The 15277-nt window shown below is 44.5% G+C and overlaps 1 protein-coding gene across 3 annotated transcripts in view; it reads left to right on the top strand.

The window, feature by feature from the left end:
• Positions 1-14673, top strand: part of LOC121866187 (homeobox protein abdominal-B-like) — a 79296-nt gene extending 64623 nt beyond the window's left edge. For all 3 annotated transcript variants that reach the window (XM_042365790.1, XM_042365788.1, XM_042365789.1), the window contains one exon: positions 13943-14673. In XM_042365790.1, coding sequence (XP_042221724.1) covers positions 13943-14286 — 344 coding nt within the window. In that variant the 3' untranslated portion in view covers positions 14287-14673. The remainder of the gene's footprint in view (positions 1-13942) is intronic.
• Positions 14674-15277: the final 604 nt, after the last annotated feature.

The raw sequence follows: 15277 nt of genomic DNA, 5'->3' as shown, positions 1-15277 counted from the left end.
GCGTACGATTGTTATTATTGGAAAAGAAGAAAAAGAATAAGAAGAAGAAGAAGAGTAATAAGAAGAAAAGAAAACAAATGGAAAAGAACAAATGGAAGGAAGAAACGTATAAAAAGAAATGGGAAATTAAATAAAAAAAAATAACCAAAACAATATGTCTTCACCTCATAAAGGAAGAGAAAGAGGAAAAGGGGGAGAAGGGGAGAGAGATGGAATGAGTGAGGGGAAAGGGATATAGAATATGGGTGGGAAAGGAGGGATGAGAACGAATGGGAGAGGAGAGGAAAGAATGATGAATAGAATAGAGAGAGAGAGAGAGAAAGGAAGAATGAGAGCAGCTGAAAGATAGGGATTGAAGTTAGTGATAAAATGAAAGAAAGATAAAGAAGGAGAGAATGAACGGAATGGAGGAGAAAAAAGATAGGGACAAAATGAGAAAGAGAGAGAGAGAGAGAGAGAGAGAGTGAGAGAGAGAGAGAGAGAGAGAGATAGGGAGAGAGAGAGATAGGGAGAGAGAGACGATGAACCTAAGTGCTACAGAGGCCAGTTGGTTGAGAAGGGTGAGGACCCCATCACAATCAGTTGCCGGATGTCGCTGTACCATTCATCTCCAACTCATTATTTTCCACTTATATACCATCACTAAATAAGAACAGACACAAACCTTCAATTTTCTTAAGTTCTTTTAAATAATTACTAAGATACGGGAGTGAATAAATTAAGAAATAACTAAAGGAATGTAGGTTTTTTTCTTTATTTTGATGTTGATTGAACTGTGAAGGGGAAGACGACTGGCAGTATGTTGTTTGTCGAAAATTAAGAAAGGAAAAAAAATGTGTTTTAGAGGTAATCTTAGATGAGGGGAGGGGGGGAGGGGAGAGGGTTATAGACCAACTCGGGGGAAGCAGTGAGTGGGGAGGAAAAGGGAGGATAGAGAGGGAGAAGGAAAGAGAGGGAGTAAGGAGATGACTAAAGAGATAGGGAGAGACAGTAGCCGAGAGGAGAAAATGGGAAAGGGAGAAAGAGAGGGGTGAAGAGAGAGGAAGGAGGAAATGGGAGAGGGACTAGGAAGAGGAGTAGAGAGAGAGAGAGAGAGAGACTGACTCGCGGTTAACGTCTTGAGAACTGAATGACAAATGACCGCTAGTTTGTGACACTCCCTGAAGAGCCAACACATTTTATGAATGGAGGTGGATCACTCACTCACTCACTCACTCACAGAGTTGATGAATGATACGAGTTACGGCGAGTTACTTATCCCTCATTTTGCTTATTTCACCTGAAGAATAAGCAGCCTAATCTTACCTGAGGGGTTAGGTTATGTTAGGTCAGGTCAGGTCAGGTCAGGTCAGGTCAGGTGATGAGATAGGAGGGTCGAGAGGCAGACTACAAACGAAAGAAGAGGAGGAGGAAGAGGATGAAGAGGAGGAAGAGCAGGAGGTGGAGGAGGAGGAAAGATATATACTAGCTCCCCCATCTCTCTCCCCATCCCCCCCCTCCTCTCCCCACCGAAGAGGATGGACACCCCTCAACGGATCATTGAGAGAAGATTGGAACAAGTTTCATCAGGCGAACGTTTTTCTTGGTCTGTGCTGAGGAGTGAGGCCTACTGAGGGAGGAGGAGGAGGAGGAGGAGGGAGGTAGGGAGGGAGGGAGGGAGGAAGAAGAGGAAGAGGAAGAAGAGGAAGAAAGAAAGGATCGGTGGGGAGAATAGAAAAATAAGGAGGACGAGGAGAAAGAAGATGAGGATGGGGTGGAAAAGAAAGAGAAAAGGGAGAAGAAGGAAGAGAGAGAGAGAGGATATAATGTAATCTAGGAAGAGTTAGCTGAAGAAATAACAGAGACGAAGAAATAGGAATAAGGAATGGAAGAAGAGGGCGAATAGAGACCAAAGCCTAAGATGAGAGAGGGAAGGGATAGATGGATTTAGACGGAAGGGAGAAAGGGGAAAAGTAGAAAAGAAAGGAGAAGAGCCAGAGAGACCAGGGAAAAAGAAAGCGTGTGCGAAGACTATAGAAGGAACGGCAAGAGAGAATGGGAGGGGGAGAAGGGAGAGAAAGAGAGAGTAGATGACGGGTTGATGTGAGGGGAGAGCTAGGGAGAGTACAGATATATCTCCCCCTCTAGTGATCAGCCACAACTTGTGTGAGAGGGGAAGAGGAGGTGGATTACAGACTCTTGTAGTGGGGGGGATGGGGAGGTGAGGTGAGGGAGGGGTAGGTAAAGGGAGTGAGGTGAGTTAGAGAGGGAGGGGTAGGTAAAGGGAGTGAGGGGTAGGTATGGGGAGTGAGTTGAGTGAAGGGGAGAGGGAAGTGAGAGGGGTGAGGAGGTAGGTTAGGGGTCCTTGCCACGCCTCTAACAACACGGCTGATCTTTTTTGTGTCTATAAGCTTTCTTTTTTTTTTTCGTATCGACCAAAAAAATAGACCTTTTTTTTTCCAGCACTCACACTAAGAAGATCGCGTGAGTAGGGCGGGCAGTGCTCTCATTATTTATTTATGTAGCTCTCAGACTATAACCCATCGAACTACATACACACGTCGCCTGTTTAATTTATGACCAGTAAGACCCATGATGTTTATATTTACCATTTATATAATTATATGGATCATGTGATGATTAGGCATCCCAGATTATTGCCCCTTAGGATTAACGATCTCTATGCTAACCTCACCAAATCCGCCCCTCCCCCACCCGCCCCGGATATGGTTAACATATTTTTTCTTCAGGTGGGTGGCATAGCCAACAGTATGTGGTAGGAACAACAGGAGGGTAGGAAGGGACAAAAGAGGTTGGCAGGGAAGGACAACAGTGGGTGGCAGAGGGGAGGAGGGAAGGTATGGCAGTGACAACAGTGGATGGCAGAGAGAGAATAAGGGGTGGCAGGGACAACAGTGGGTGGCAGAGAGTAACAATAGTGGGTGGCAGGGAGGGACAAGAGGGGTAGGGATGGGTGGGGCGGCCCAGGTAACTATCCAGCTGCCGCCTGGGGCCACAAATCATTGACATGAGAACCAACAATCGCCTGGCAGCGTTTTATGGCCTCGCGTGAGTTGGGTGGTGCCCCCCCTCTCTCCCTCCCTCCGTCCCTCCCTCTCCCCCACAACACCCCTACCTCCTCCTTTCCTCCCTCACTATCTGCTATGACCACTCACCTCCCCTCCCCAACCCGTTCACTCGCTCTTGTGAGAGTGTGTGTGTGTGTGTGCGTGTGTGTGTGTCCACCTACTCGTATACTTTAAGGTGACAAACGACGCAGGTCCAAGGTCTTGTACCTGTGGTGTACACTTGGTGTCCGGACTACCAGGAATTTGTCACGTGTGTCATACCTGCTGTCACGACACACTTACCAATGAGAGTTCCTTTGTTTGTGTTGCCCCTCTCTCTCTCTCTCTGTAAGGCCTCACCCTTTTTCTTCCTTTTTTTTCTCTCTCTCCTTCATTAATACTCTTCCTTTGTCTCTCATTATTGGTTTATTTTCTGGTTTCTACTCTCTATCTCGATCTCACAATAGACAAACATGGTAGGTATACGTGTGGTGAATGAGAGAGATAGAATCACTACTCCAATGACAGCTCCATGTTTAGTGGTGAGAGAGATAACAACATGACTGACTTATGATAGGTGGAAACACAATGTAGTGAGGAGTGAGATAAGAATATAAATTGTGTACCTCTGTTTGTATTATGATACTGTCAGGTGAGACCGAAACACGTGTGAAACTCATCCGCAAATGAGAGTTCAATACCTAGGAGGTTAATTCTCAGGTGAGATCTTGATACATGTGAGGATTATTGTCAGTTGTCAGGTGGGATCTTGATAGCTGTGAGGAATATTCAGTGAAGATTGCAGGAGAGAGAAGAGAGAAAAATGGTTAAAGAAAAAAAAATAGAATAAGAAGAATGAAAGAGGGTTGAAAGGTCAGAGTAAAGATGTATAAAGCAAACCTAAAAATAGAAGATAACAAGGGGTAATAGGCCAAGTTATTAACGGTGTGTGTGTGTGTGTGTGTGTGTGTGTGTGTGTGTGTGTGTGTGTGTGTTGCACTTACTCTATAAACACCTGCTTAGTTAGCCGTGTGATTAACTTCCACCGTGGCTCATTCTAGCTCTTTATGAGGTGTGAGTTTAACAGGTGGGAGAGCAGTTATGAGATGCTTCGAGTGGTTTGTGAGTGATGAGTCCTTAATGGGGTGAGTGGGTGCGTGAGTGAGTGACTGCCTGAGTGAGTGGTTGCCTGAGTGAGTGGGTGCCTGAGTGAGTGGTTGCCTGAGTGAGTGGGTGCCTGAGTGAGTGGGTGCTTAAGTGAGTGGGTAAGTTGGTGAGTGAGTGAATTATGGTACCGAAATTTTAGATCGTAGGTTGTATGGTTAATTGTGGTGGTTGGGTGGTAGTTGTTTGGTAGGAATGGAGAAAGAGGTATGAAGGGAAAGGAGGAGGAGGAGGAGGAGGAGGAGGAGGAGAGGGAGGAGGAGGAGGAGGAGGTAGGCTATCACTCACTCATTATAAGAGGGCAATCTTGGTTCATTCTTTAATAAGGGCAAATACCTCTTCTTCATTCATCTTAAGAGGGAGGAGAGGAAGATGCTGTTCGTTCATTAGGATATGAAGTTTAGTGTGTGGGTGAACCAGGAGTATGTAGTCTAGATCCATAACACAGCCATGACTTTGATCTGTTGACAATTTTTATTCTTCCTCTTTGCCCTTTCAGATCCTCTTCCCGTGTCCCCGTGTCCCCGTGTCCCCGTGTCCCCGTGTCCCCGTGTCCCCGTGTCCTCGTGTCTAGAATTTCACAAAATTAAATAAGTCAACACAAACTTGTCACGAGTGTACCCAGGGGAACGTCTCCACTCAGCTTCGAATCTCGTTGCATTGTTGTGCTGGAGACACTTTCCCCAACTCCTCGAACCCTGCTTGGAATTTCTTGAAAACTCGGACGAGAATCGCATCTTGAAGTCCTTGAATTCCTAACCTTTAATTAGTCTCATGTTCTCTAATCCTCAAGTTGTGTTTATTTCAGACCATCTCAATACCTGAAGTAATCTTGTTTCTCACTCACATAACTCTGAACAAAATCTGGCGTGAAACTCTTAATCTGTTTGTGTAAATGATTCTTTAAAATGAAATCTAACTTTATTTCATTTGACTTGAACTTTTATAAACGATCCTTTTGGAAATGTTTAAAATACTATGGTGTCCATTACTCTATCAGTACCCCACCCCAATTTGCACCTCCTCCTTCTAGAACCCCCATTACCCTAACAATCACCCCCCTGCACCTCTCACTCATGTCCGCATTCCCTCCCTCATTCCCCTCTTTTTTTTCACTTGATCACTAACTCCATTTCTCCCGCCCCCATCAAGTATATCCCATTCCCCTCCGTTCAGGCTCCTCCCCCATCAACCACACTCCATTCCGTCTCTCTCTTTTCTTACTCTGAGTGACGTGGGAGTGACGCATGGGTCATGTACAAACTCACAGGTGTTGCTAGTCGCCCACTGCTGCTGCCTCACCTGTCTAAATGAACGGATATATTTATCAGTTTGTCTTTTTGATGAATTAATGTTGAAATTTGCTCTAGGAGGATGTAATCTCTCTCTCTCTATTATATATATATATATATATATATATATATATATATATATATATATATATATATATATATATATATATATATATATATATATATATATATATATATATATATATATATATATATATATATGATTCCCTTTTATGTAGCGTTAATTTGCACAGAGGAGTAAACTACCTCAAATTAAAGGCCTTGCGGCACACATGACCAACACCCGTTTGAACTTGTGAATGAAAATAAAAATGAAACTCACTCGTAAATTTCTGGGAATTACACCTAAGTCATGAACCTCTGAGCTGTGGGGGGTGGCTGGCTCACTCCAGTGCACAGTTACACACGTTTTTTCACATTTTGTGTGTGTGTGTGTGTGTGTGTGTGTGTGTGTGTGTGTGTGTGTGTGTGTGTGTTGTGACATTATTTTCTTCAACAAAAGTTGCCCCACACAGTCACCACCTGCGGGCTTGGTAATTACTTGGTGGGGGTTCACAGTACCAGGGAGCGTAGTGCACAGTAGTAAGTGATGGTGGTTGTGCACAGTATAGCAGGGAGGGGAGTGCACAGCAGTAGGGAGCGGGTACAACAGAAAACGTTGGTGGTGCACAGCAGTAGGTAGTGGTGGTAGTGGCTGTAGCAGTAGTCATTAATTATTACTTAGTTATTTGGTGGAGGAACTTGTTGATATACAAACAAAATATAAATAAGAAATTTCACGTGAATGAAAAAGAGGTTGAGAGAGACAAGGACAAGGATCGGTTGTTGTCCAATATAAAGGAACTCGAATGACAAGTTCTAGTCAGCTAAATGTCTCTTTCTCTCCTTTCGTTTCCCCCTCCTCTCTTACTCTTAACGTCTCTATCTCTCCCTCTCTCGCCCTGTCGACTCCTGTATCTCATTTTATCTCTCACTGTCGAAACCTCTATCTCTCCATCTAACTTCCTCTCAACGCCTGTATCTCTCCCTCTCTTCCTCTCAACGTCTCTATCTCTCCTCCTCTCTCGCCCTGTCGACGCCTCTATCTCTCCTCCTCTCTCGCCCTGTCGACGCCTCTATCTCTCCCCCCACCCGCCCTGTCGACGCCTATATGCCAGGGAGGCCCAATATGGTCGTTGCGGGGGTGTCCTGATATGACCTTATGCTACGGGGGGTGGCTCCAGATATGGCCCTTTTCTCCCCCTTATAAGATCGTAAGGGTCTCTGGCGCCAACCCTTTCAACGTTCTGAGATATGGAGGAAGGATATGGGGGGGGGGTGGCGATATTAAATTATTTGCATTTTAAGAAGTTGGCGATATTAATACATTTGCATTCTTGTAGCGTTTAGGTATGTGTTTCATCAGCCTTGTGCCGTGTATGAAAATAAGCCCTAAACTGTATACATGTAGTGGGAGTTATGTCATCTGTTTACAGGTTATTCATTTTTTTTACTATATTTCATTGATGTTTTCTCTGTTTTTTGTTGATTATTTCCCGTTTTTTAATTAAATAAAATGTTGTTGTTTTTTTCGTCTCAGTGAAGCGAAAATAAAATAAATTGGTTGGCTTTGCGTTTCTGGATTAAAGATAAAGTTTTTGTTTGTTTTAGTCCTTCAACAATAAAATCAATATCTCTACGTTTTCGGTATAAAGAAAACGTGCTTCTTTTGCCACAGTTTACTATAAATAATATGAGTTCCTTTGCCTCGGGTTGTCTGGTTAAAGAAAAAGGTTTTATATTCGTGAGAGTTTAACCAAAAGAAAAAAAAAAGAAAAAACATCAGTAGATCTTTCCTTGTCATGAAACACAGCGGGCAACGTCGATGTGTTTTCCTGATTAAAAAAAGGTCTGAAACAATGTTGCTAAGGGTGCTGTGTGTGTGTGTGTGTGTGTGTGTGTGTGTGTGTGTGTGTGTGTGTGTGTGTGTGTGTGTCTTTTATATATATAATTTATGTTTGTGAATGTATTTACGTATATCTAAACAAACAACACAGTCTACTGTATATCGTCTCATATCTCAAACAAACACACATACAGATACAAGGCTAATGACCAACTCTCCCTCAACATCAGTAAACCAAACTCACACACACACACAACAACACCACTTTTGACCTATGACTCTCACGTTCAAGTAATTTCCTCCCCAAAATAAGTTTGAAAAGAGAGAAAAAAATCAACAGGGACAAAACAGGAGGAGCATTATTTACCATTTCTCTCTCTACATATATAACTAAACCTCTCCACGTACTCTGTTGTTTGGTTACCTACCTGCATGAGAGCACACCTGTACGAGCAACGAGTGATCACGTTATCTTGGAGCGGGTCACTAATGTCACTAATTGTATACATATACCTTTCAAGACCGACATGGTATAACTGTAAACTGTAAATCACTCTTGTTTGGGGGGGGATCTGGAGTTAATTGTCGTTTTGGAGATGTAAATTGTTTAGCTATCAAGGGGGAGGAAGAATTACGAAACTCACTCTGGTATTTCCTGCAGGACATTACTCGGTATTCCTTGACTGGAGTGGAGGATGTCCCCCCCCCCTACCCCACCCCACCCCTTCGCCTGCTCTCTCTCTCCCGCCTCCTTCACATCCTAGTGGCTACGGCGTCTAACTCCCACAGGAGAATATATAAACAAAGTTCCTGCAACATAAACAACATCTAGATTACAACCTCAGAGACTCTCAAGGGAGGGAAAGGGGGGTGGGGGTGGGGGTGGAGGGGATAGAGAGGGGCGTCACAAACTCCTCCTGAATATTGCGAGGAATTATCTCTCATCAAGGTGGTCGTCACCCTTCACTCAGCACCGTCACCGTCTCCCTCGCTCTCCTAATATCCCTCAGTTCTCCCTTGGGTCATTATCCCTTTCCACCCACGATGCCCTTTTCTCCTCCTCCTCCTCTGTCTTCGCCAAGATTCTTTGCCGCTGACCCCTTGTCTATTTCCTATCCTCTTTCTTTTATTGTATCTATGTTCCACCTCTTCACGCTTCTTCCTTTATGTGTTTTTTTCTTTCTCCCTTTCCTTTTCTGATTTTTCCTGTTAATGTATCCTTCCTTGTCCCCCATCTAGTCTCCATCCTTCCCCCTTCTCCCTTCCTCCCTCTCTACTCTTCCTCCTTAGCCCCTCTCCTCTCCTCTCCTCTCCCTGCCATCAGCCAGTGATTCCTAAAGACCTGGCCATTCCTGGAGCCCGATGGTCTGAATGAGTCGAGGGAGTGTGTCAATTTCTGTATTATGCCGTGGCCGGAGCACTCTCACCCAGGGGGGGGGGGTTGGAATCACTCACTCAACTGCCTGCCTAACTTCCCCGTCCACTCTTGCCAACGACGCCTCACCACCGCACCAACGACCTGCTACGTTTTGTGTTCTCTTCGTGTCGCTTCAATATTGCACTGGCTGGCGGGACTCTGAGAGACGCATCGCCATCATTCCTCTGCGTCTGTATGTCTGTCTTTCCTAGAGAGGGAAGGAGGGATGTGAGGTAAGGAAGGGAAAAAGGAGAGATTCCAACGAGGTGCTACGTTTTGTGTCGCTGTGTCACTACATATTGCTCTAAAAGGGACGCATCACCGCCGTTTTCCCTCGCTCTCGACTGCCATGATATTTGTCTGTCTCTCTGCCTGTATGTGTGTCACTGGCTGTAACCTGGGAGAGAGTGGTAATGGTAAGGAGAGGAAGAAAAATATGAATTTCTTTTTGTCTGTGTGTGTATTTTTGTCTCCCCTTTTTGTGTTCTCTCTCTCTCTCTCTCTCTCTCTCTCTCTCTCTCTCTCTCTCTCTCTCTCTCTCTAACCATACGCTATAAGACTCACAAATCATTACTTTAATCTAGAGAAAATAGGTTCTATACTACTATCCATACTATGTACTGTAGATGGGATAAGATAGTGCGATCTAACCTATATGCTATAAGGTTCCCACATCAGAACTTTTACATGAAGAAACTGACCTCTAAGCCCCTATCCTTACTGTTATGGATAGCGGGAGAAGAGGTAGGGGTTAATGCCCTACCTAACCCACTCCTCATAAGGGCTAAACACCCGTAGTTCAGCATAAGGATATTGACCTCTAGAGAAATTCATATGTGTCTTTACTCCTTTATGTGTACAAGATGACATAACACAGTGTACTCAGAATGAACCTTTGTTTATGTATGCTGGTATTTCTGAATCGTGACACCTGTACTTGTTGCCTGACCTGTTGTATCATTTTTGAATCAGGACTTAACTACGCTTGACGTTTTCATTTATACTGTTCTTTCTAAATATCAATATCTTGTTTTTTAACCTTTCCTTGTATCTTAACCTGTACCTTCACTTATACTTGTAACTGTACTTGTACCTTTACCTGGATGTTAAATACAAGTTTGATCAATGTGCTGTAGGTAGCAGACAGGAGTTTCAACCTCACCACCGAGTGTCGAGTGCCTTGACACCTGCCGGGGAACAGCCTGTCATATTGATTACACGTGTTGCTTGAGTTTATGTGCTTTTGTTCACTTGCGCGGAAACACACACACACACCTGCTGAAGGATCATAGTGTAACATCTGTTTAATGTTGAAAAACCCGCCTCAAGGTGTACGTGGGTTGAAACGTACAGTGACGAGTGATGATCCTGGAGAGAGAGAGAGAGAGAGAGAGAGTTCCTCAGGGAGACGTTAGCAATGATGCCGCAGACCGTAGCCACCATCTGGCCACGCTTATAGTAAGGGGCACTGCCCTGAGCGCGTCTCTACCAGTGCCAAACACTGTGGCACTCCTCCCATCTCCCTCCTCCCTCCCTCCCTCCCTCCCTCCCTCCTCCCTCCTCTCCCTCCCTTCCTATTCCTATTTGTGATAATTTCAATACCTTTTTTAAACATTCTACTTTCACCTTCTCCACCATAAGTCGCCACACACCTGAGGGATGTTGTTCAGGTGTGGTCTACCGCGTATTAAAACACTTGTGTTGGTGGTGTGGCTATAACCCCTGGTCCATCTACCTGTGACGGGTGTACCCCACTATACACCTGGGGAAAGTGAAGACGACTGAGTGCAGCCTCGGTCACACTACCTCCTTGAGTACCGATGATTGAATACACAGTTTGCTATATCCACACTGCCCCTAAAGGCTCGCAGGCCTATGGGACCCACGTTTTACTATAATGGACTATAGCAAACATTAATAAACCTGTACTATACCACTGATATACCGCTCATCTGTGCTACTCTCAGACGTCGTAAAGTTCTTAAGACATTCGAGCGAAACAATGGGTAGTACAATGGTATTTTTCCTTAAGTTGTCCTGTTTTGCACACACACACACACACACACACACACACACACACACACACACACACACACACACACACACACACACACACACACACACACACACACACACAGTCTCCATCATTCCTCCCTCCACCCACAAGTCCCTCCACTACAACTCCCGGCCTTCTCCCCTATCCATCCTGACCTCCCCCTCCCCTTCCCCACCCTAACCCCTACCCCCTCTCCCCTCAAACGCTCCCACTCCTCCTTCTCCCCAAAGACATTCCTCCTCTCCCCTCAATCACCCACTCTCACCCCCAATCACTCCCTCTCTCTCCCTCCCTCCCCTCCAACCCTGATCTCCTCCTGCCGTGGACGTAAGGGGTCAGAACAACGCCCATCCAAGAATATCCTGACGAAGGGGATAGATATATACTCTTATATCCTTCTACGAGAGAGTGGCCGTCGGTGTCTCATATCTCCTGTGGAAATGATCACTGAACCTCCCGGGTCCTTCTGAGCAATATCGGGAGTTGTGGTGGTGGCAGTGGTGGTGATAGTGGTTGTGATGGTGAGAGTTGTGGTAGTAGTAGTAGTAGTAGTAGTGGTGATGGTGGTAGTGATGGTGGTGGTTGTGGTGATGGTGATAGTGGTGGTGGCTTTGGTAGTAGTGGTGTTAGTTGTAGTAGTGGTGGTGATAGTGGTGGAGGTGATAGTGGTGGTTGTGGGAATTGTGGTCCTTGTTGTTAATATTTATACACTTGTCTGTATTACTACTGATTGTCTCTCTCTCTCTCTCTCTCTCTCTCTCTCTCTCTCTCTCTCTCTCTCTCTCTCTCTCTCTCTCACCCAACACTCTTGACACACACCTTCAAGAGGAAAGACTATAAGACCAGCTCTGAGGTCTGACTAGAATTTATCGAGAGGAGTTCTGTCGGTAATCCTGTCGGTTTTTCTGTCGGTCATGTTGTCGATTTTCTGTCGGTAGTGCTGTCGATAGTGCTGTCGGTAATCCTGTTTGTTATTCTGTTGGCAGTTCAGTTATTTGTGTCGACAGTTATTGTGGCCTTAGACTAAGTTCTTAACGTGGCTGTATGTGTGTTTGTATACATACATACATACATACATACATACATACATACATACATACATACATTCACACGATCTCCACGAAAATCTGTAAGGCAGCGTGTATAAATTTTTCTGACACCCTGTAATGTCTCTTCATATCATTATCTTATTAATTTGCATAAGAATGTTTAAATAAAATTCTAATTAATTTCTCTTTCTGTTCACTCTAAGAAGTAAACAAACAAACAAACAAACAAACAAACAAACAAACAAACAAACAAAACAAACAATCAAAAGAATAATCATTAGTCAATTATGACGCTAACCACAAACAGAGTAGCTGGTTAGGATTTCCTGTCGTTGGCTACACTGCATACCTCCCCCCACAGGCCAGACACTGGGTCAGATGTACAGTCATTTGCCTCTGTCAGCAGTGCCAACGTCGAATATAACAGAGTGTCATGTATCGTAAGATTTGTCGTAGGGGAAAGAGAGCCAGAATCGATCGTATCTTTAGTGTCTTTTTGTTTTGTTTTTGTTTTTGTTTTATCTCGTAAGTCTTATTGTGGGTGTTTTATGTGATCTAGAATTTGTTTTGTGTTTTATTTTGTTTGTTCAATTCAATTTCAATTTCAATTGTTTATTCCTTGATAGATGAAGCGGGATCCTAGTGCTGTCACTAGGTACCCCTGTACAATGACACCAGAAGCATCTGGCAAGAATATACAGTATAAATATTATAAAGGGGCTTACTAAAGCCTAAGGAAGGAAGGATATTTGTTGGCTTTTATTTGTCTTGGAGGTGATGTCGTATTAGGGTGTTTATCCCGTATTGGCCTTACTAGCCCGGGGAGCTTAGGGGTTAAGTCCTCTCTCTCTCCCTCTTTGCTCTCTCTCTTTGCTCTCTCACCTACTTGTTCTCCTTCCTTTAGTCTTTCTCTTTCTTTCACGCACACACACACACACACACACACACACACACACACACACACTACAACCTCTCGCTAATTCTCAAAACAATGTAAACAAAAGCTTCTGGAACAACTAGAATATTGTGTGTGTGTGTGTGTGTGTTTGTGCGTGTGCGTGCGTGTGTGTGTGTATGTGCGTGCGTATACCACCATACAGACCAAAGCCTTATCAACTTTTGATATTATTTATACATACTGTATAGTTTGAGTCCATGTAACATACGGTAGAATGCTTAACACAATCTACCACCTAACGAGGCAATTACCTTTCCACTAACAAGTCGTGTGTCGTGGTCATGTTAACTCTATTGTTGACTCAAACACTCGCCTACCTTGGTGCTTGCTAATGATCTCAGGTCACGAATTATAATTACGGTGTTTCTGTGTGTTATGTTTGTTCCCGACTTTCATCATTATATTTTCTAATTCCTGTCCACTGGGGTCTTTTGTATTTACTTAGCCTTCCTGGTGTTTGTACGATCACACACACACACACACACACACACACATAATACGATCATATGTATACACCCACGCAGATAGATATTTACATCTCTATTACCTTGATATATATATATATATATATATATATATATATATATATATATATATATATATATATATATATATATATATATATATATATATATATATATATATATATATATATATATATATATATATACTTGTAGTCTCTCATAATTATGAAATTTTATTGTTTCAAGATTTCTTTAATTGCCTCAGTTAATTGCTATTTACCCGTCATAGATTATTAACTTCTCTGTGGAGATGAAAGAGAAAGGATCACATTATTATATAATGAATATCAGGGTTTATTGAGCATCTCTCTGTGTCTTTCTCTCTGTCTGTCTGTTTGTTTTACTGTCTGTCTTTTTTCCTTATCACTAACTGATGTAAGTATAGGAAGAGGAAACTTTGGTGAGAGTAACTAACAAAAGCATCAGCTACATGATCCAACCATGAACAATTGTTGATAGCAACGCCGTCAAACTTAAGCCATCATAGAGTGAGTAGTTGACCTCTAACATGTATCATCTTGTGTTTCAGGCGCGCTGGGGTCCATCCCCCAGGAATGGACCGGCACGATGACGGTGAGGAAGAAGCGGAAGCCGTACTCCAAGTTCCAGACGCTGGAGTTGGAGAAGGAGTTCCTCTACAACGCCTACGTTTCCAAGCAGAAACGCTGGGAGTTGGCGCGGAACCTCAACCTCACGGAGCGGCAGGTTAAAATATGGTTCCAGAACCGTCGCATGAAAAACAAGAAAAATAGCCAAAGACAGGCGGCGCAGGAAGCAGCGAACGGTGCGGGGGGTGGCACTCCTTCTTCAGGTGGTGGCACCCCAGGACACCAGCCCAACACTCCCCAGACGCCCAACACGATTAAGCCTTGACCAGTGCAGGGAGCCTGCCCCGCTGCCCCCAGCCTGCCTCCTGCCCCGGCACTCGCTCCCCACCCAACCCTCCCTACCATCTCGGGGGACATGTGGGCGTGAGGACCCCACCGGGCAGGATCGACGGACTTTACCTGCAGTGGATCGTGGCCTGCTGCTGTAGTGTACCGTGACCTGCTGCTGTAGTGTACCGTGACATACTGCTGTTGTGTACCGTGACCTGCTGCTGTAGTGTACCGTGACCTGCTGCTGTAGTGTACCGTGACCTGCTGCTGTAGTGTACCGTGACCTGCAGTAGTGTACCGTGACCTGCTGCTGTAGTGTACCGTGCCCTCCTGCAGCTAATGTACCGTGACCTGCTGCTGCAGTGTACCGTGACCCGCTGCTGTGGTGTACCGTGACCTGCTGCCCGTGACCTGCTGCTGTAGTGTACCGTGACCTGCTGCAGCAGTAATGTACCGTGACCTGCTGCTGCAGTGTACCGTGACCCGCTGCTGTAGTGTACCGTGACCTGCTGCTGTAGTGTACCGTGACCTGCTGCTGTAGTGTACAGTGACCTGCTGCTGTAGTGTACCGTGACCTGCTGCAGCAGTAATGTACCGTGACCTGCTGCTGCAGTGTACCGTGACCCGCCGCTGTAGTGTACCGTGACCTGCTGCTGTAGTGTACCGTGACCTGCTGCAGCAGTAATGTACCGTGACCTGTTTTTATAGTGCCGCGATCTGCAGTGTGTTCGTTAGAACAATATGAACAAAGGATAACTGATAAAATAGGCAACACGAGGAGAAACTGGAGAGTTGACCAAACAATGTTGTGGCGGCCAACTGAACATGTGATGAGAAACCAAAACAAAAGAAAAGAAAACAAACGAGTCAATCAGTCTGGGCGGCAGTGTGCTGGACAGGAAAAAAAACATAAACAAAAAATATATAATTATAATTAGAAACTAACTCACTTTGTCACGTGCAAGATAGAGACTTGTCCACAGCGA

Source organism: Homarus americanus, unplaced genomic scaffold, assembly GCF_018991925.1.
Source record: "Homarus americanus isolate GMGI-L3 unplaced genomic scaffold, GMGI_Hamer_2.0 scaffold18789, whole genome shotgun sequence".
Lineage (NCBI taxonomy): Eukaryota > Metazoa > Arthropoda > Malacostraca > Decapoda > Nephropidae > Homarus > Homarus americanus.
The sequence above is the reverse complement of the archived record's forward strand: the minus strand, read 5'-3'. Positions and strand labels throughout refer to the sequence as shown.